General features: G+C 51.1%; 1 protein-coding gene across 1 annotated transcript in view; it reads left to right on the top strand.

Moving 5' to 3' along the window:
• The window catches only part of STK10 (serine/threonine kinase 10), a gene marked incomplete at its 5' end in the record, with an annotated part of 36023 nt that extends 23386 nt beyond the window's left edge, over window positions 1–12637 (top strand). The window contains 13 exons of the mRNA XM_010080302.1: window positions 233–314; window positions 1395–1529; window positions 2283–2852; window positions 6024–6154; window positions 8054–8177; window positions 9419–9598; window positions 9840–9932; window positions 10095–10224; window positions 10628–10752; window positions 11292–11480; window positions 11794–11919; window positions 12195–12308; window positions 12424–12637. Coding sequence (XP_010078604.1) covers window positions 233–314; window positions 1395–1529; window positions 2283–2852; window positions 6024–6154; window positions 8054–8177; window positions 9419–9598; window positions 9840–9932; window positions 10095–10224; window positions 10628–10752; window positions 11292–11480; window positions 11794–11919; window positions 12195–12308; window positions 12424–12564 — 2140 coding nt within the window. The remainder of the gene's footprint in view (window positions 1–232; window positions 315–1394; window positions 1530–2282; window positions 2853–6023; window positions 6155–8053; window positions 8178–9418; window positions 9599–9839; window positions 9933–10094; window positions 10225–10627; window positions 10753–11291; window positions 11481–11793; window positions 11920–12194; window positions 12309–12423) is intronic.
• Window positions 12638–21452: the final 8815 nt, after the last annotated feature.

Below are 21452 nucleotides of genomic sequence, written 5' to 3'. Positions count from 1 at the left end.
CCACCTGGTGCCATCACAGGTAAGGCAAAGTCCAGTCCCTCTCTTGGCCACATTGCTGATTCTCTTACAAATAATCAGAATAACTGAGCATCGGGTTTCCCCTCCTGGGAGTGAAATGGTGATTGTGGCCAGTTGCAAACTGGGACACAACCTGTGAAGAGATCAGGCAGACCCCTGTGGCATTCGAGGCCTTTCCCTCTTCTGAGCTTCTTGCCAATGACTGTGTTTTAAGGTCCCCGGAGTTCAGAGACTTCTTGAAGACAGCGCTGGACAAGAACCCGGAGACCCGTCCCAGTGCTGCCCAGCTGCTGGAGGTAGGGACCAGCACTGGCCCCTGGGCTGGGTCTGTGACTGGTGGCTGTGTCTGCCTGGGTCTGCAAGTGTCCGAGCCACCCGTGTCTGTACATTGTGATTCCCTTTAAGGAGGGGAAAAAAAAAGTGTTGATGAGCCCTGGACTGGTTTCAGATTATCACTGTCTTGTTTAGAAAGTTCATAGTAATTTTCAGCTGCTAAAATGCTCCAAAAAGGAACAGCAATGTTTTCCCCTTTGGAGCACACTGCAGAGCCCCTGTGGGCACCAGCTGGAATAGAAATAGATCCCATTGCCTAAAAATGCCCACGTGGCAGCCAGCTTGGGTTATACCTGCTTGTCCCAGATTTAAATTCAACTCCTTACCTTTCTTCCTGTCCCCTTCCAAAATAATAGCAAAAACCTGGATGATGCTTTCCCCTGCAGACTGCAGCTGTTCTCACTCTGCAGCGCTGGTGCGCTGGCTGCATGCTTCCCATCCTGCGCCGGATTCAGCGGGAGGCAGCATGCAACGGTCTCTGCAAACCCGAGGGACTCCCCAGCCTTTTGTTGAAGCTCAGCACAAACACCCAGCTGTGTGCTCTGAGCGATTTGAGCCCAATTTCGATTAAACCTTCCCCCATGCTCTGTTTGCACCCACGGACTGGCTCTTGCCCCGCTCCTGTGGCACTCTGCAGGCTCTGAGCTGCACCCCGGAGCCCAGCCTGCCTGCGGTGGGGCTGGATGTCTCCTCTGCAGCGACAGCCCCTTGTTTAAATGCAGCTGGTGCTCTTGCCTGGGGGATGTTGACATAAAGCAGCTTTGCAGAGCACCACGCTTTGAGCATCTGTGTGCAGAGCTGGCGCTTAACCTCAGCAGTGTGCTCTCTCCTGTCTTCCCTCATATGCGCAGCACGTATCTGTAAGTTCATCTGGGGGTTGAGCCTGGTGACACTGGCAACAACCACATCCTTAGGTCTTTGCAGTTGTTTTAAAGCAAGAAGCAGTCCTTGCCATTGCCATCCACATGTTCTCACTTGGCTGCAAGCTCACAAGTTATGATTTTTGGCCACCTCACACATGTGCATCATTCTTGGCTTTTCAGCATCCCTTCGTCAGCAAGGTGACCAGCAACCGTGCCCTGCGTGAGCTGGTGGCCGAGGCCAAGGCTGAGGTGATGGAAGAGATCGAGGACAGTCGGGATGAAGCAGAAGATGATGACTTGTCGGAGTCTGCCTTGGTGAGCACTGGTGACCCTGCGCTGGCAGGTGGTGGGGGAAAGAGGCTGGTAACTTTTCTTGGCTCCAGAAGGATTGTTCATGGTTCTTCTGGGCCCCATCAGGTGGAGGGGGAGGCATTTGCTTGGCCAGAGAGGGGCTGGTTTTCAGTGGCTGCCAAGGGCATGGAGAAACAGTGATGCTGGTGGGTGACCCGGCTTGCGCACTCGCAGGAGGGGCTTGCAAAAAGTGCTTAAAGAGAAAAAAAAAAGTTGAAAGTAGGTCCTGGTACAAGCTGGAGAAGTTGGAGGGGAAGCAATGTCACCAGCACATGGCACAGTGGTGAGGCACCACCAGCCCTAGGAGGGAGCCGGGCTCTTGGCAGGAGCCATCCTGGGGCTGCCTGGGCAGCTTTGCTGGGGGAGATGCCCCGACCTCCCTCATCTGTGGCAAAAGATGGCCATTAATCCATGGTGGAGTTAGCCATGGGAAAATCGGTTCCACATGCGAACTCCTAGGCTGCCTCTTAAGAATTTGCAGGTCCTGGAGCTTCCCCACTGTGCTGTGTCCTTCTAGCCAGTGTCCATAGTCCTTGGGACCACATACCTGGAGAAAGATAGCAGTGTGCCAGGACAGATGTCCTAAAAGGGAGATTTCCTCCCAATAGCTCTGTAATTGTGGGTGACTTTGCTCTGAAGCATGGGGACTTGCAGCTCTTGCAGTTGTGCTACAGCAGTGGTGCAAAACCCAACACTTCCCCTTCACTGTCTTTCCAGCCCCCTGGTAAGCACAAGCGGGACCCCTCTGAGACGAGCCAGCTGAGTTTTGATGGGGAGAAGCCTCAAGACTCTTCTTCACCCAAGGCAGTTAATGGGCCTGTGGGGACTGGGAAGGAGACCAGAGATGCACAGAGCGATAAGGTCTCAGATGAAGGGATAAGCAGTGACAATGACAAACTGGAGAGGAACCACTCCACAAAAACCCTTGTTGGCTCTGCCTCCTCTGGCCCAGAAGATGCAAGAGGAACTTCAGCCATGCAGGGCAAGCCAGACATCATCTCGCAGCCCAGCCGGCTGGGTAACTCAACGGAGGAGAGCAAGCAGCCCGGGCCAGGCAGCAAGGAGCGGAAGAGCATCGGGGAGCGGCCGAAGAGCAGCCACCTGGAGAACTTCACGGAGGAGAAACTTGCCAATGGGACCTTGGATCCCCTGGCTCCATTCCCTGGCAGCCGGTCCAAAGGGGATTCGGATTCTGGCAGCACTTCAGCCTCTGAAAGCATGGACCTCACCGTCTCCCTGTCTGCCGACCTGTCCCTCAACAGAGAGAGCGGCTCCATCTCCCTCAAGGTGAGAGTGATGGGCAGAGGATGTGGAGAAGGAAGGGCAGAAAACCCCTGTTAACAAGTGCTGAGGTTTTTTTTCCCCTTTTTAGCCAAGTCCCTGAAATTCAGATCCTTTCCTTGAGAGGCTGTGCACATGCACACATCGGCCATAGTCCCTTAAACTCCTTATTGAGAAAGCAGCGTGCTGTTCTCCAGGTGGTGTGGATCTTTGACTATAGGAGGAGAAAGTGAGTTGCCCCTTGTCTGCCATGTGCCTGGAGGCAGGGAATGGGTAAAGCAGGAGAGGACAGAGGCTGGATGAAGACAAAGGGTCCAGGAATCTTGTTTTTATTCCCTGAGTGTGACACCATGCAGGTGTCACCCTGGTACAGAGTGCTGTTTGATGAGACAGCCAGACAGGCTCACGGGGTTGCTTGCACCGTGAGTGTCCAGGCTTGGAGCTCTGCAAATAAACACAGGGCCAGCAAGGAGAGCTAAGCCTATCTCCAGGCAAAGCCTTTGATGGTTCATTTTCCTGTCTACGGGATGTCCCTCTCATGGTGTTGGGTCAAGCTGTGCCATGGATAACATGGCATGTCTTCAAAAGGAGGAGAAGCTCTCATTGGAGCTGCTGCAGTTACACGTGTCCTCTGCTTTCACAGGCCACCAAAATCTGTTAGAAGTCTGATATTTAGTAGCTATTTTGGGTCCCTGAGAAGTGTAACTGTGCCACTAAACTGACTTGTGCAGTCATAAACAACCTGAGCAAGCAAGAGTATGAAACCGAAAATGTGATTTCCTAAACTTTGTACATTGCCCACCACTCTGCTGCTCTTTCGTAGAACACCTAGCCCAGGGAGAAAGCTTATTTGGGCTGGTGCCTCTCTTAATTTTTCCAACATGCCATGCATCTGGCCTGGTTTGTGTCAGCAGTGACTTGCATGAAGACCTCCCAGGCTTCTTGGCTTTTGCTAAGGCTTTCTGGAGGCTGGGAATTCTTGTGAGCCAAAGCCAGCCAGGTCAGCATGGCTTAAAGGAAGAGGCGAAATAACTGGAATGATACTCACTGAGCTTCAGAAGAAGAAATTTGTGTGGCTTGAGGGGATAGAGTGGTGTGTTGCACAAGATCTTTATCCAATTGCTTCCATGAGTGATAGCTTCCCGGCACAAAAACGTGCCTGAAAATAATTCTCGCCAAAACGTTCCTCCCCTCCCATCTCCTGCTGCGAGCATGAGAGCCAGCATCCCCCACAGGCACCCACAGTCAATGTGGATCCCTAATGAGGGTAGCGTGATGCTCTTGCGTAGCAATTCACCCTCCTCACTGCCTTTCCTGTGACACCTGGTTTCCTTGAGGCCAGCCAAAGAGGAATACAATGCCACATGTGCGGTTGCTCTCCCTAGTTGGCCCCCTAGAAGGGGAAAGGAGGTTTCTGGGTCTTACAAGGGAGTAAGTCTCAAAGAGATGGTCATGTTAGATCACAGTTTTTATTGCTCCAGCAAGTGGCAATGCTCAGAACAAACTAAATGGCATCTCTCCAAGCAAGGTGTTCAAGCAGAGCTGTTCTCTAGGAGTGATGCTGCTGGAAGGCTCTGGGAAAGATGGCCTGCTGACACCTCTGCTTTGCACAAGCAGTTGTGAGTGTGTACTGGGGTACTGGACTATGCTGCTCCCCCCTCACCCAGGCTCCTTGCCCAGCCTTACCTTCACGGGGTTAAACTCCCCTGCTCTGCCCTTGCTCATGTTCCTGGTGCTGCTGGATTGCATGCACAGGGTGCCAGGCAGGTTGCACCAAGGGAAGGGGCAGCAAAGAGTTAAACCATTTCTGGTTGTAAACATTAACTATGACATGCTTTTTATCACATGCTAAACTGCAAAGTTAAGGTGATTCTTTTATTACCAGACTCTTTTTACAGTTGTTTATACTTCAGTCCAAAAAAAAAAATCTTTGGCAGGTGTCTAGGTCTTTTTTCTTGTTTTCAGAAATATTAGGGATAAGAAATCTACAGGTGAGTTTGGGAGGCTGCAGCTGGCAGAGGAAACAGTCAGAAACAGGCAGACTGGGATGGATAGGGTTTTGAAAAGGTAAACCAAACTTTCCCAGATACAATTGTTTCCGGAGGGAATTCCTTCTTTTGAGTATCCAGCTTGAATTTCTGAAGTCTGACCTGCATGGGTACTGGGTCTTCACAGCGTTGGCTGAAACCCTTGGGAGCTGGAGGAGGCAGCCTGGGATGTGTGCTGTGAAGTGTGCTCAGAGTGGGGACTCACAGGAAGCATCCCACATGACCACAGGTTCTCTGGCTCTTCTCTGGAGAACAATTTACTTCACAGGAATGTTTGAAAACACATTTACTCATGCACAGGAGAGGATGCTGGCCTGCTACCAAGGGATAACAGAAAAGACCAGGAGAAAATTACCACTTCTGGGTTTAGATCTGTGTTGGAGTAGCTCCACAAATGAGGCAGAGAGCTGCTCCTTCAGCAGTGGGGAAGAGCCTGGAGACCCCTCGGGGACCAGGCACCAGCCCAGCTGCAGCAGCCCCGGGTCGCTGGGCTCAGGCAGTCACAGTGGTAATGGGGTGGCTCAGACAGCTGGATGCTGGCATTTTCTCATTTTGAAAATGCAGGAGTTTTAGCCACCTGTTTTAATTCAGTCTGGGGCAGTAAGAGCCTTTGTGACCTAAGCTGGTCCCTTGCAAACCTTTTGGCACCAATTTCTCTGTGTAGGTTGAACCACTACTACAGTGGTACGATGTTACACAGTGGGCAAGTTGCATGCCCTCAGAGTTTCTCCAGCTCCTCCGTTGCAGCAAGCTTGCCAGGGGTTTGCTTTGTGCTTGCAGGCTCATGGGAAGCTTTTCTGCCATCTTCTGTATCTGTAATGGTCATTGGAGTAAGAACAAGAAGACTTTGCAGAGCCTTTGCTCATTCCACTGTGCTTTTCATGTAGGGCTGCATGATTCAAGTCTTTTGTATCATCTTTTTTTTTTTTTGGCCAAAGAAGCTTAATCCCTGGATGCAGTCCTTCAGCCAGGCTTGGGCTGCAGACCCTGCCGAGGGTGCTCAATGTGGTTTCCTTGCTTGTGTTCTTCACTAACAACGGCATCCAAATTTCTCTGAGGCTTCCTCCCCAGTGTAACAAGCCGGGGAGGTGCTTCATGGCCTCCCCCTTTCCTCCCCTGCCCAACCCAGGATTCCCGGATGCACAAGAAGACACTGAAACGCACCCGCAAGTTTGTGGTGGATGGAGTAGAAGTGAGTGTCACCACCTCGAAGATCATCAGTGAGGATGAGAAGAAGGATGAAGAGATGAGATTTCTCAGGCAAGCGGGTCACTGGGATGGAGGGAGGGGAGGGTGCAGAGCCGGGGCAGGGTTTTCTTCTCTGCAAGCAAATCCAGGAGTGAATAAAGTCCTCTCTTTTCCTGTCTTGGTCCCACTTGGACAGGACAACTGTCCAGTGTGGACATCACTACATCACTTCTTTTAGCCTTTCCTCGGCTGGCAGAGGGCTTGCTGTACCGTGTAAGCTGAGCTCTGTTTGCACGCAGGGGAACGAGGGATGCAGGGAATAAGACGCAGCAAGGCTGTGAGGAGGGAAGCTTGTGCTGTGGCTGGTTCTGGCCTCTGAGGATGACTGAGTGTGTCTCCCCAGGGCTGTAGATGTGCTGGCTCAACGGAAATAAGCACAGAAATCTTCTCAAGATGCTCCTCTTCCTTTTGTTCTTGTGTTTCCTCAGACTTCATTAACAAAGACCAAGGGAGTTGTAAACTCCTTGAGCATCCCTTAATATTCATGGGCGTGTCCTCCCTGCTGAAGCCTTTATGACTCCTTTGCAGATCTCATAGCTTTCAAACCTCCATGACCCTTTCTCAGGGAGAGAAAGTGCTGTTTCTAACTGTGTTACTATCAGTAACAGCACTGTCATGAAAAGGCCCTTAAAATAATTAAAATACAAATTGTTTTGCTTGGTGCCTTGTTCTAGGCTCCCTTGTGCTGCTCTGAGGGACTCCCTGAGAATATAATCTGTCCTAATATCAGATCTATGCAGAAGCTCATTAGCTGCTCATTTTTATGTGAGAAGTGTGTATAACCCCAATAAAACACAGGGAGCGTGTGTACTAGCATACAGGGAATTTGCAGGCACAGCTGCTTTCTCCTGGTCCACTCTCAGCTGTGATGATATCCCTGAAAAGGGGTTCCTTTAAAACTTTTAAATAGTGTCTGTTCCATCTGCAAGGCAGGGGAAGGGATGGAGAGGCTTGGACTGGAAAGCATCGAGTCCCCGAACACCTTTTGGGAGAAGCGGTTATTCCCTTGGGACTAGCTGGCAGGCACGATCAGCTCTCCTGGCATCTTGATTTGCACTTAAGGGGCTTGTTTCTGGCTTTCTGGAACACATGAAGGTATTGATTTGAAGGAGAGCTTAGAAGACAGCACATCATATTGTGCCAGTTGATTTAGTGGGGCTTGAGTTTGTTTTGAAAAAAGAAATCATTCCAAAGTACTTTTCCCAGGAGGGCCCCCAGACAGGCTTGTACTCAATGTGTAAGACTAATGCATAGCAGTGGAGGCCACGGTGGGGATCCTGCCCAGGGAAATGACTGCTGCTGGTCCTTTTGCCTGGTACATCAGGGATTTGCAGCTCGGTCAGGCACAAACATGGTGAACAGGCTCCAATGCGGCTGTCTGAGCAGAGGTTCCTTTTCAATGGGTGTGAAGCTGGCTAAGGGGAGTGATGCAATGTCTTGGCAGATAGGGCAGAATTGGGGAAAACTGCCCTTTCTGTCTGGGCAGCAAGGGATGCGGAACACAGGGCCCAGGCCAGGGCAGCTCCAGCTTGGCCTGAGCTGTGTTTTGAAGACCAGCGTGTGCCAACCCAGCTGGCAGAGGCGGTGTTTTGGGTGCTGGCTGGGAGAGTGGTGCCTGCAGCATCACCTTTGGAGCTTTACCAGGGTTTGTGTGAGAAGCTGTTAATGCTAATAGGCCTTACCTGTGAAAACTGATGGTTTGCCAACAGTTAACGTCATTAGCATCCTACTTCCTCACAGTGCTGTGGTGTCAGAGAGAGCAAGTGGCAGGGTGCTATGGGATAGCTGTGCAGCTTTCAGTCCCCACTGAAGAGCTCTGGTTATTGATTCTGTCATCTCTGCTCAGACACATGCCTCTGAACTTGCCTGACTCTATATTTCTCTCTCCCCCTCCATTGTAACTCTTCGCAGGCGCCAGGAGCTGCGGGAGCTGCGTCTCCTTCAGAAGGAGGAGCACCGAAACCAGGCGCAGCTCAACAGCAAACACCAGCTGCAGCTGGAGCAGATGCTCAGGCGCTTTGAGCAAGAGATGACGGTAAGTGAGCAGGGAGGGGAGCTCCTGGGTGTCAGCTGGTTGGGTTTTCTCTTGTGCAGGTGCCCAGCAAACCCTCGTGCATGGTGATGCTCTCTGGGTTGCAGCAGTCCCGGGGCATCATGTGTGGAGGGATGAGGACAGCTGAGAAACCCCTTTGGGATTTGAGGGATGGGAGGCATTTGTGGGGAAGAGGGGCTTTAGTGGGTGTTAAGCACGTGCAATCTGCAGCTTGAGAAGCGCTGACTGCCATTGCCTGGTGTGGTGTAGCAGGGGAAGGGTTGTTCTGGACTTTCCCTCTTTAATGATTTTTTCCTGTATGTCTGTTCATGGCTACTGTGAGAAATGGTTTATAATGCTGTTGTATTTCACACAAAAAAACCCACTTTAAATAAGAAAGCACTGCAGCCAGGGTGTGAGAGCAGGAAAACTGGCAAGTCTTTGAGTGTAAATTGAATAAAGATAAACTGGGTTTACATACTTAGTCCCTCCGTGGGCAGCTTATGTTGAAGTAAAATAATTTTGTAGGTAAGTCCCTTTAAAGCTTTCGAGAGCCATCTTTTAAATACCCCTTTAATTCACCTAGCTTGTGTGCCTGGTAACCCCGTCCCCTCACAGCAGGCTGGGAGCCATCACTCACTCATGTGTTCTGTTACATTTCTGAAGTCTTGACATGCCTCATCTGTGAATTCCCATCTTAGCAAGTCACTCCTCCTTTGTGAGATTTATTCACTGGGCAGTGCGATGTGCAAAAGCCCCAAACCTGCTTCCTTTACCCTTCCCCTGGGGCAGTTTGCAACCTGCTCCCATTGACCTCCCTGCTCACAGGGAGGGAGAGATCGGACATAAGGGTGCTGTCAGAATGCGGTGCCCTCAAACTCAGAAACCTTTGTCTGCAGAGAAAGAACTGTTATGCTTGAGCTTCACTGCCTGCTAATATTTGCCCAGGGCCATGAGTCCCGGTGGGATGCCATAGATCAGGATGTAAGCGAAGAGAAAGGGTTGAAATGCGTCAGTGCTAGAACAAGTTGGAAAATGCTTTGTGCTTACGCTAGAGCTGGCTCTGCCCTGTGTGCTTCATGGGGCGTTATTCAGAAATTTCTGTCCTCTGTGCTTAGTAAAGAGGCTCAATTCATGCAAGGACAACCTCCCCCCCCCATACCATTTTTTTTTTCTTTTACATCTTTGGAAGGAAACAAAGCACAGAGGAGCCTGAGGTTGACCTCTCTTCTCTTCCCATACAGACAAAGAAGAAGTTCTACGACACCGAACTGGAAAACCTCGAACGGCAGCAGAAGCAGCAGATTGAGAAGATGGAACAAGATCACTCGCTGCGCCGGCGGGAGGAGGCCAAGCGCATTCGCCTCGAGCAGGAGCGGGACCACGTCAAATTCCTGGAGCAGCTGAAGCAGATGAAGAAGGAGGTAAAAATGGGGATAGGATGGAGAAAAGCTGGTTTCCTGCATCTGTTTCTTCCAGGAAAGCTTCAGCATCTCTCCAAAGCAGAACTTGAGAGGGAAGCAGTTGTTGGTGTTTTAGCAGGAAGCTGTTGCTTTTCTTTGGTACATTTGGGTGTTTCCTGAGCTCCATCTGTTTAGCAACATTAGGTGGGGGTGTTCTTGCCCTAAAGTTACCTGCTGGTAAATCTCATTTCCCTCCCCAAAGGTCAAGAACGAGATTGAGAAGCTGCCACGGCAACAGCGCAAAGGGAACATGAAGGTGAAGATGGATGACTTTGCCCAGAAGAAACAAACCATGGTAAGGCTGAGAGAAGATTGCCACAACTCCAGCATTGGGAAATGCGTAGTAGACAGAAGCATCCCTCCTCCTTGAGGGACTGGCAGTTTCTAAAATGCCACCAGATGCTTTTCAAGTTGCAGCAGCAGGAGGGCTCATGGTGGTACTGCTGTTTTCTTCCAGGAACAGGAGTTTTTGGCCAAGCAGAAGGATGACTTGGAGCTAGCCATGAAGAATATAACTGCCCAGCACAAAAAAGAAATCTGTGACAAGGAGCGTGAGTGCCTGGACAAAAAGCAACAGCTCATGAGAGGTGGGTGGTAAAGGCTGGAAAGGAGGAAAGCAAATGCTGTAACGATGGGTTTATCCAACGCTGGCTCTTCCCACGCAACAGATGCTGTGACAGAGCTGCAAGCTGGCAGTATAGGATTTAGAAAAAACAGCCTTGCCAGATCCTGTCTAAATGTTTAACAATAATACTTTGAGCTTTAATCTTCAAAGCACTTTACAAATACGAACAAATTAGGCTTCATAATTGCAAGAAATGGTTCTCCGATATGGTTTGCAACCAATTTCTCTTGGAAAACAGGAGATGAATGATCACCCCCACATCTGCTACGCTGATCCTGTGTGTAGGGGTTGCTCGTGCTTGGGATGCTCCGTGTGGTGGAGGCCAGGGTGGGTGGGCTGTCTCCTGACCCTTCTCCCTTCCTCAGACCGAGAGGCATGCATCTGGGATCTTGAAGAGCATCAGCAACAGGAGAAACATCAGCTTATCAAGCAGCAGCTAAAGGACCAGTATTTCCTCCAGAGGCACGAGTTGCTCCGGAAGCACGAGAAGGTGAAGAGTTAGCGCCTTCCTATGCCAGTGCTGGCTGTTGGTCAGCAAGGGTGCCTGGGTGTCCCCAAAAGGGATGTTTCCCTTCCAGGCTGTGAGGGGGGGTGGAGGATGGGTTTAGCAGTTAAGGATTTTGGTCATTATTAGTGAAAGGGAACCAGAATAATGCTCAGATCAGCCTGGTTGCTTGGGGTGTATCTTTTGTGCTGCATGCACTTAACGTACAAGAAGCAGTTGTGAATTTTGGTGGCTTTTCCGGAAATCTGTCACTGTCCAGTGTGTGGGATGGTGGATTTCCAGAGCAGCAAGTGAAGACTGGCACATCTCAGGGTCATTTCTGCTTCCTTCCAGCCCTCTTCTCTGCTTTCACAGCATGTTCAGTATCTGCCCTCACCTCTTTTTTTCCCCTTGGCGCTGCCTGTCACCAGCCACCTCCATGCAACTCCCAAGCCTGTCCTCCAGCTCTCCTTGGTCTCCTCAGCACTTCCTAGTTGGCCCAAAGTGTGTCTCCTCCTCTGATACCTGTCCCTCTGCCCTTGCAGGAAAGGGAGCAAATGCAGCGATACAACCAGCGCATGTTAGAGCAGCTGAAAATTCGGCAGCAGCAGGAGAAAGCCCGGCTGCCCAAAATCCAGCGGAGCGAAGGGAAGACGCGCATGGCCATGTACAAGAAAAGCCTTCATATCCACTCCAGCGGGACTGCAGCCGAGCAGCGGGAGAAGATCAAACAGGTCAGGCCTTGCAAAGGGCCCCAGGGCTGAGGCTTGCCTTGGGGGTGCAGTACTTTGCTGGCCTATTGGCAGAAGGGAAGCTGGAAAAAGGCAACTGTTCCCAAATTTCTAACCTGCTGCAGGGAGTCAGAGGTCTTTGGTTTTGTGGCATCAGGTCTGGTTTTCTGCACTGCTTGCGTTGTGACTAGGCTTGGGAAGCATCCTCTGGGCTTTTCTCTTTGCCATCTAACTGTGCAAGCTGGCTGGTCTCTTAACCAGCTTCAGGGATCAGAGCAGCACTACCTACATGGGCACCTGCTTTTCTCTCTTCCAGTTTGCTCTGCAGGAAGAGAAGAGGCAGAAAGCAGAGCGGCTGCACCAGCAGCAGAAGCACGAGACGCAGATGAAGGACATGCAGGCGCAGTGTGAGAGCAACACGAACGAGCTCCAGCAGCTGCAGGTACCCATCCCTTGTGGCTCAGCCTCACAGAGCTGCCTGTGTGCTGTTTCTGCTCCAGCACAGGGAGCATGTCATAAGAAATGGCTGCGCAGGACTGTCAATGAACTAGAATTGCTATCCCCTTGCTCTGCCTGGAGAGACTTTTGTGGCTGTGTCTAAGCATGCCCTGGAGCTCAGAGCTCTGAATGCCTCTGGCTGATGCCAAGTCCTGTTTGACCACTGGATTTACAGTCCCAGCTGCTTAATGGGTGTTCTGTTTTGTGATCTGTGTTTAGAATGAAAAGTGTCACCTCCTGATTGAGCATGAAACCCAGAAGCTGAAGTCCCTAGATGAGAACCACAACCAGCACATGAAGGAGTGGCGGGACAAGCTGAGGCCACGGAAGAAGGTAGTACCTCCTCAGCGTGAGGAGGGGGTCCTGCTTGGCTGGTTGGAGGGGACAGAGTCCACAGCTCCAGTACAATCTCAAATACATCTCTTGTGTGTCTTCCCTTCTGCTTAAGGCCCTGGAGGATGAGCTGAACCAGAAGAAGCGTGAGCAGGAGATGTTCTTCAAGCTGAGCGAAGAGGCAGATGGACAGACCCCAGCATCCCCAACCAAACACGCCAAGTTCGTCCCGTTCAGCTCTGCAGAGAGCTTGTAACACCTTGCGCTGCAGGCCACCGGCTGGTACTCGCTGTGTCCTCCTGGGCTGCTGGTGGGCAGCTTGGACTTGGAAGACCCTCTCAGCAACCTCTTCTCACAACAGCACCCTCCTGTCCCTTCACTCTGTCTGGGACAAACGTGACCTCTGTCCTGCACTGGGGGACACTGACTGGAAGTTTTGGTGGCTTTTTCAGGAGCTGGTGTGCTCAGCACCGCTTCAGTCTGGGAAGCCGGGCACAATCCCTTTCTGCGATCGTACTTGCACTGTTAGCTGGATGTGTTGCCCTCGCGTGAGCCTGGTGCTCCCTGGGCTTGTCAGCAATAACCGCTCTGAACAGGAGAAACAGGCGGTGGCTCTGCCCTCTGTGCAGGGATTATCGGCCTCTCTCCACTATGGCGGCTGCTCCTCCCGCTCCCCTGTAAGGACTAGTCCAGGGCAGAGCGGCGTTGGCATTGTCTTAGGCTAACGTTGGCCTTGTGGCCCCCCACCCCTTGCCTTAAATTTGTTTCTATCTACTGTGGCCCTTTTTTGCTCAAGGGAGAGACAGGGATAAAGATTTTTTTTTTCCTTTGAGGAGGAAGGGTGTGGGGTTTTTTTTTCTTTCCTCTTCCTCCCTGTACAGACTATGCAGAAAGGGGACCAGCTGGACTTGTTTCCAAAGATGCTTCTGCTTCTTCATTTGCTGTGGTTGCTGGCACCACAGTCCCTCTGGCACCTAAGTAACACTGTCTTATCAGAGACGGCACAATTAAACTGTTCAGCTGGCTCTGCAGGCTTTTGTCTCTTAAAGAAGTGTATGTCATGTGCAGAGGGGGAGGTTTGTAACGGTGGTCACTCCTGCGGTGACACAGTGAAGTATTGGTCCCGGTCATGTGCCTTATGGTCAGAAGTGAGGGGCAGAAGGGTGTTATTGCTAGAGCTCTCATGATCACACGTGTGCTTGAGTGTTTTTTTTTTTTAACGTGTTGGCCTTGTGGGTCATCCAGCCTGGCCACCCTGCAGTCGAGGTTATGGGCTACAAAGCATCATTTGGAAGGAATAAGAGTCTTGAAACAAGGGATGCAGGGGAAGAGGAGATGCAAAGACACATCATGGTGGCTTGTCACTCTCAGCATTGCTTTCTCCACCAATGTCTCATCTCCTTATGATGTCCCCCAGTTTCCTGGATGATTCTCCAGGCTTTCAGCTTGGAGTCATGCTGCAGAATGGTGGCAAGTCCAGCCCTCTGTCCTTTTTGTTCTGTGGCCGTGTGTCTAGGTGGTGCTGCCTTCCTCCACCTCCACGGGGCAGTGCTGGGCTGCTGGGTTGGACCCAGAGCACAGACATGGAGAGGGGACAGAGAACACACTGGGCAGCGCTGTCTTCATTACACAACCAAAAGGTGTAAGGTAGCACTTGAGTTTTTCTCTCTGTTGGTGTCTGGACAACATTGTTTTACACCTGCTTCCCTAGCAAGAAAAAGACGTCTCTGCTTAAAAGAAAAGAAAATAAAAAGTTGGTATTTTAAAGTCTCATGGTGATTTAAAGACATAGTGGCATTTTAGGAACAGGTGGTAATGTGATGTGCTACACTTCTGGGTAGTTGGGTGAAGGAGTCAGTCCCCAGGTCTTTAACACCTTTTTTATCTGAGGAGTGCATTTACATCTACTACCCTTTTAGCGTTCATAGTACATATTTATAAGCTTCCTGCAAACGAGCAAGACTAAATCTATCTGGGCAATTCCAGGTTTCTTCTGACTCCACACCATTGATGTCTTTGTTAATGAATATAGTCTAGATAGAGATCTTGGGGGCTGGGACCCTTTGTGTAGCAGCTTTTCAGGAGCTAGCCTGTCCTCCTAGGAAGACCACCTGTCCCATCTCTAAAAGCATTGACTATGCCTTTCAGATGTGATAGTGCCAGGTTGGAAGCTGATGTGAAAGGAATGAACACAGGGGGTTGTTCCTGAACAATGTGCTGGTTCGAGCCTTTAAATTGCATTAGAAACGTGTGCTGGCAGCCCCAGCGGTTTTGGTCCTCATCCCCTTGGGGTCAGGCTGGACGTGTTCTATGAAAAGGTGGTTGTTGCAGAAATCAGTGCCTGGTGCCTGTCCTTTCACGTGTTATGTATGCCTTGCAGAAGGATGTCCTGCACATACTGTTTGTAACATACGTCCTCCAGCTGAAGGGCTTTGCTGCCTCACACCAGGCCAGGGAGTGTCAGCTCTCTCTGGATATTGTGCAACCATGAGGATGGAGACTATTTCTGGGGGCTTCTAAAGAGCTGATGTCATGCCCCCATGGCAAATCGGTTGTCCCTTTCTCCAGTCCAGCTTACTTGAAGCTTGGAGCTAGCAATATAGTTTTGCTTTTCCTAACAGAGGGTGGGAATGGGTTGTCCCCTGCCCTTTCCCTATTCTCTGTTCCCTTTTTGGGTGTGCCATGGCTCTAAGTTCCACATCCCTCTCCTAGAAGAGAGCACGGGAGCACATCTGATTGTCATGTTTACAGGGTGGTTATTTTTTTCCCCCTTTCAAAAGAGGATGTTTTGTTGTTTCCTGTTCAGAAGTAACCATGAACAAACTGAACTTCTTTTTGAGGGGGGATGGGATGCCATTTTTTAAAATGTGGCTTTGAATAAAAAGGTTTTTTTAATATTTTGTAAAGTGTCTCCAGTGGGGCCACCGCTATGATGTAAAGACCCTTCTAATAAAGTAACAGACTGAGAAACCTGGGCAAGTGTCTGAATTTTTGTGTGATACCGGCTGTGGCCTCAGATCAGCTTTGCTTCTAGTCTGGGTTTTGCTGACTTGCAGAAACCTCCAGAGCCAGTTCTGGCATGTGAACCTTGCACGGCTGAACTTCCAGTTCTTTAAAATACAGCTAGTTGCTTCAGAACACTTCTGCTGCATGCTGCAGCTCGGTGGCAATGACATCTTTGCAAAGATGAAACTCTGGTAGACCCAAGTGAAGCAGGAGTTGTGTCAGTGGCTTCGTTGTGTGTTAAAACAGTGCTCTGCTGACCCTGCTTGGTGGAGAGCGAGTATTGCAGCCTGTCCTCTGAAGAGTGCAAACCAGTTCTGTGGGGCTCTTTCTTCCTTTTAGATTAGGTTGTCTGGCCCCATCACAAGATACCAGTCAAAGGCCTCAGTTCCCCTGCTTTTCTGGGCCAAGGAGGTCCTGGGGATGCCTCCCTGTCTCCTCCCCACTCTGCCCTCAGCTGAGGAGTGCTGGGATCCTGGCGATGTGTGACGAGGCCAAGATACAGATCATGCCTTCCCCTGTCAGTGCAGGAGGAGACCTCCGCTTGCTCTCCCCAGCTGCTCAGAAAAGCTCCCACCACCAACTCTGTAACTGACCACAGGACCTGTGTGGACTTTGTGTTCTGCTCAGAGATTTTTACCTGCTGGGTGGTTATTATTTTGTTCATCCAGGTGCACTGTGCCAAGCAGGGACACACGGTGTGCAAGGGCAGCTTTGATGTGAGCCCAGGCAGTTCGTAGGGTTTTCCTCTCGTTTTTTGGGAGGTTGCTCCAGAGCCTGCCAACACCTACCTTGGATTTCATGTGGGAAGTTTATCTGTGTCCACCCTGGTTAGGCGATACTGCAGGTGTGAGCTTGGATGTGAGGTGGTGAAAGGGAGAGAGGGAGCTGTTACTGCAGGCTGGGGAGGTGTTCCATGGGCAGTGCTGCGGTCAGAGAAGGACAAGAGCAAAGCATGAGGGTGCCTGTTGCCTTCTCCATGCAACAGAAAGAAATGAAGTAGCTGAGGACACATAATTAGCCATCTCCTTCATTTGCATGTATCAGGACTGCACTGTCCCTTGGGACATGCTGGTCAAAAATGGCCTCACTCCATGTATCCCAGTGAAGCAGAGGATCTCATGGGAGTATTTAACTTCATGTCCTTGGCAGTGCCTGAGGGGAGCTTCAGCTGTGAGGATGCTTATATTTATAAATATGTGGAAAGTACTGTGTATTCTAGAAATAACTGTTGTCTGCCATCCTACCCTGGGTGTAATGCTGAAAACAGCGCGAAAGTAAAAATCTTCCTTAATTTTTAAAACTAGAGATGACAGCCCTGAAAAGTTACATGTGCTGCAGCAGCTGTAGCCTTCTCAGCTCTCCTCATTACTTCTGCTGGGCTCTGAGCTGCTCCGAGCTGCCCGAAGGCTTTTGCTGCATTTGTGTTATGATGGGGACAACGAAACTCTCTGGGGGAAGAAAAAGCAGGGCAGGCAGGGACAGTCGTGGAGCTGGGGCTTGTGCCTAGCTGCCTTCCTCCCATCTCTGTACCTGCTCTTCCTCCCTACCTGCAGGAGGGCAGCCGGAGGGAGCGCTGCTGTGGGGACAGTCTTCAAAAGCTGCACCCTGCCAAGACCAATGTTGTTGCACATTCTCCTGTTGCATGGGCCACTGGTTTGAATCTCTACCCGTCAAACTATCCAGGGCTCGAGCAAGCCAAGCCTCTCTGGTGGCTCAGCCTTGCTGCTGGGCTTTGTTGCTGTCCCTCTCCCGGGTGGGATGGGGCTGGGTGGCAGGGACATGTTGCCCTGGAACCCCATCTGCTCTCACAAGCACCCACTGGGACTCCCCTGGGCCTGGTTTCCGGGCTTGCAAGGGATGCAGGGGTGATGTTTGCTCTTCTTTCTCTTGTTCACTAGATGGCACGCACACTGAAACAAAGGCCCTGGGCTCCGGAGCCCGGCTGCATGCCTGCACAGGCGCAGAGCCGGAGCTGAGCTGTCCCCTGCCACTGACATGTTTGCTCACTCCTTCTCCTGGCTTCATCGTCCACTATGGCACACCTTTCACTGGATCGCTGCTTCTCATCTGTGCTTCAGTACTCTAGCTCCCTCTCCAGCGCTGTCCTCAGGAGTTTTCCAGGGTTGCCCTGCTCGCTGGTACACGTGTGCCAGGACAGCCTCCCCCAGTTTGGAAGCTGTCCCTGCCTGTGGCAGAGGGTTGGAACTAGATGATCTTTAAGATCCCTTCCAACCCAAACCATTCTGTGATTCTATGATTTGAGGGCTGAGCATCCCTTCCATGGGGGCTGCTTCTCCCTGATGCCAGACCTCTGTGCAGGATGGGTGCAATCTGCTGCCAGGCTGACTGTGATGGCTGTCATCCACACCACGCAGCTAAAACCAGGAATACTGGGGTCAAAGCAGTGGAAAATCATTCCTGGTGGTGGCTGCGAATCAGTGCAATCCAGCCCTGGTGATGTGGTTGGTAACCACCACTTGGCTGAGCTTTGGCTGCAAAGATTCACCCTCTGTTTTGGTAGGAGCATATTTTTTTGACTAATCTCTGTGAGGGAACTCATAGAAGATGGATGTATTTGTCCTGTACACAGAGGAGGACCAGGAACATTTAGTCACCTGGCCCACACTCATAATTCTTCAATTAAAAAGTAAATGGCAATAATGGATTCTCTGTGCCAGAAGGACTGCAGGCAGTGTTTCCTCTGCAGTTCAGTGCTGACAGGGGAGCACTGCTTTCTCATTCCATTCCACCTCAGGGACAGTCCAGCTGTGCCCCAACAGCTGGAGCCTGCTTACAGCCAAGCGGAAAGCCACTTGCACATCCGAGCTGACGGCTGGCTGTTCAGAATTCATTTGCCCTCTTGCTTTAAATTGCTCATCTGATCCTGGCCGAGACGGGAAAGTGCACATGGGTCAGGGGGATCTTGACTCTTCAGTAGATGGTATAGTTACTTTGTTTGACTTAACAATATTTCCACCTTTGGTTAGGGCAGCGGGAGATGACCTGTTTATTCCAAAAACCTTGTACCACCTAACCTCAGCGTAGGAAGTGCCGCTGCCAGATCTCTGCTGCTCCTGCAGCCGCACCACCAGAGGTGTGGGCCAAGCACAGGACTCTCAGGTCAGTCACAAAACCCTTATTTGGGCTCCCTCAGGAAATGTTTGATGGTTTCCTCTATAAATTACCGATGTGCAGCAGAGTCCAAGCCAGGCTGTACATCTCCACAGCCAGCTTCCCGGTGTGCCTCCCTCGGGAGGTGATCAGGTCAGCGTGCAAAGCCGCGCTCCGCTCCTCTCTACAGCTCTCATCAGACTCATTAATTAAACACAGGAGCCATTTTGCAGCGTTAGCTGCGATTTTCTCCAACCTCAGCTTGTGCCTGGGTGCTCATAAGCTGTCAGCCTGCAGCCGTTGCCCAGCACTGTTGGGGTCCAAGCGCGACGGGGTCATTTCAGCAGGTTGCAATGCTGGGGAAGTGATGCCGATGCTTAAGTGCTTCTGATTGATTTTGTGCAGTCGCTTGGCGCCCTGCCAGTGTTCGTAGGCCTGGAGTGGGTTTACGCTCAAAGATGTGGATAAAGTAACCCCTGTGTGTAACAAGCTGGCTGTCTGATACACATGATTTACACCAGATACAAAGGAATGTCCCAACAGCCCAGCAGCATGTGCTGTGGGGCTGCATGCATGGCCATACACAGAAAGGTGCTGGAAGGGTGATGGCAGGAAACCCAGGTTTGGTCCCTGGAGCAGATAGGTCCAAGATGCTGCGGGAGCTCACTCATGCATTCTCCTTTTGTTTCCATGTCACATGTCTCCATGTGGTGACCTTGTGGCACAGGGAAATGGTTTTATCAGCAAGGGAATACCCAAAGGTTTCATGCACCCCTGAGGAGGGGAGGTGGGCACAAAGCTTCTCCAAGCAAAACACCATCTGTGTCCCTTTGGGCTGCTTCAAGCTCAGGAGTGAGGTGTCCTTCCAGTGTCACTGTGTGGCATTCATTGTCCCTCTTCTGGGTTCCCAGCTGTGGCTGCAGGGCCAGGATTAAAGGCAAGGGAGAGGCCGGCATGCAGGGGGCTGGTGAAGGTCCTGCATGTGGTGGGTGGCACCTGGATGCCGGCTGTTCATCATCTGCTTGCCCAGCACTGCTCCCTGTCCTACACCCTCTCTGTCTGCTGCAGCTATCATTGTCTCCAAAGCTAGACCACACAAATCTGGCAAGAGAGCACATTTTAGCCTTTTCATGGATGCTGCATGTACAGGTCAAAATGCTCTTTGAATTGCATGTTCTCAATTTGCTCCTCCCAGATGTTTTTTTAATTTTTTCCCCCGCAATCCTAGGGTTCATGGGTAGTGAGTTCAAGGTGTCTGGATGGTGGATTTCATGTTAATGCACAGATGGACTGGGCAGCAAGGTGATCAATCTGGCTATGTTGTTTCCAGTGCCTGAGGCAGGTAGGGTCAGTCTGTGTGCTCCTGTAAAAGCAAATTGCCAGACTGCATCAGAACGGCTCTGCATATACGCGACCAGTGTCCTGAGCACAGTCACCCTCTCCCTGGACGCCTGGCAGTCCCGCAGTCACTGCTGAGGAGAACAAACCAACACCCAAAGCAGGAGGGATGGCTGCAGCTGTAGCTCTTGTAACTCAGTTGCCTCACTTAATTCCCCTCATCTTGGAATTTATCATCCATTACATTTTGTTTAGTGTTTTTCTGTGCTTCTTTTTGTGGTTTACATATCCAGTTACCTGCTTCTGTTATCCCTGCGATCCCCTTGCCTGGCCTTTCAATCCTCAGCTCTTCAGGTTACATGCTCTGTGTTGCTCAGTCGCAGTGCCCTCAGCTGCTCTCTACACTGGTTTCTCCTTTCAGCAAGTGAAGACCAATAATTGTTTCATTCCTCTCTTAATCCCCCTTTCTCCAATGTTCCACAGCTCCTCAATGTACATTTCTTCTCTTACCGACATGATGCACAGCTGCTGTGGATGTTTTCCTGACCATCGCTTGGAAGAGTCATGCATCCTTCAGGGCTTTTAAAACCAGTAAAACTCTATCTGCCCAAGCCTGGGCACTCCACACATCAAAAGCTGCAGTTCTGCTGCCTGCTGGTGCTTTCCCAGGCTTTGGCTCCCTATTAGCACTTCAAGATTGAGCCCCGGCATCCCTCATAAACGTCAGGACTTTCCTGGTGGGAGAAGGAAGGAGGCTCTTGGGGTCTCTCTATGGCCTCCTGCCCACCTGCCTTCACCACGTGTCTGACTGAGGAGCGACAACAGGGCTGGGGCAGGAGGGGAGCCGTGTGCCATGGTCCTCCACAAGGAAACTGGCCCTGCAGTGGCATGCCAGCTGGCGTCAGGGAGGTCACCAGTGGCATGGTGTGCCCTTCAGACAACTTAGCATTCTTCCTGCACCCATCTCCACAGGCATTGTGGTCTTGGGCTTAGCCGAGGGGGAAGAGGATGAAGATGAGCCCTTTGGGAGGGCAAGGGGAGCAGTGAAGCCTTGGCAACCTGCCTGTGCCTCCATCGATTCTCTGGGGTAGTTGTAGCAAAGTCAGCAGTATGAAAAGGAGCCACATTTAAGGAGCTGCTAGGGAGTGAGATGAGTTGTTTATGATTAAATTAAATTCATATGAAAGCTAATGACCTGCCAGTGCAGCCTTGAGTAACTTTATAATGTAATTAAAAGCCCAACAGGGACGAGAGCTGTGGTTATGGCACGGGTTGAGAAGCTGCTAGAAAGACAGAGGCCATGGGTGGCACTGATGTCGAAAAGTCCCCAGCTTCTGCCTTGTCTCCCCTGACACATGGAGGGCAGAGGTGGGCACGGAGCATAGCTCGAGGGGGTGGGCTGCCAGGGAGGAGACGTGGTGGCTCAGCTCCCAAGAGTCCATGGGTTGGCCTGGGTGAGGCAGTTCTGTTGATCTTACTGTACCAACAGCCAACAAAGCTGCTTTTTTTTCCTCCTCAATTCATTTCCCAGATCCTTGAGTGATGCGGCTGTGGGTGACAAAGCCAGAACTGCCTTGGGGACGGTTGTTATGGGACAAGAGCAGGGAAAAGAATCAGAACCTGGTGATGGAGCCCACGCACAGCCCCACCATGCCAGGCAAGACGGGCCAGCCCAGCCCCTCTCCGGCC

This window comes from Pterocles gutturalis, unplaced genomic scaffold (genome assembly GCF_000699245.1).
Source record: "Pterocles gutturalis isolate BGI_N339 unplaced genomic scaffold, ASM69924v1 scaffold10289, whole genome shotgun sequence".
In the NCBI taxonomy this organism is placed as follows: Eukaryota; Metazoa; Chordata; class Aves; order Pterocliformes; family Pteroclidae; genus Pterocles; species Pterocles gutturalis.
The sequence above is the reverse complement of the archived record's forward strand: the minus strand, read 5'-3'. Positions and strand labels throughout refer to the sequence as shown.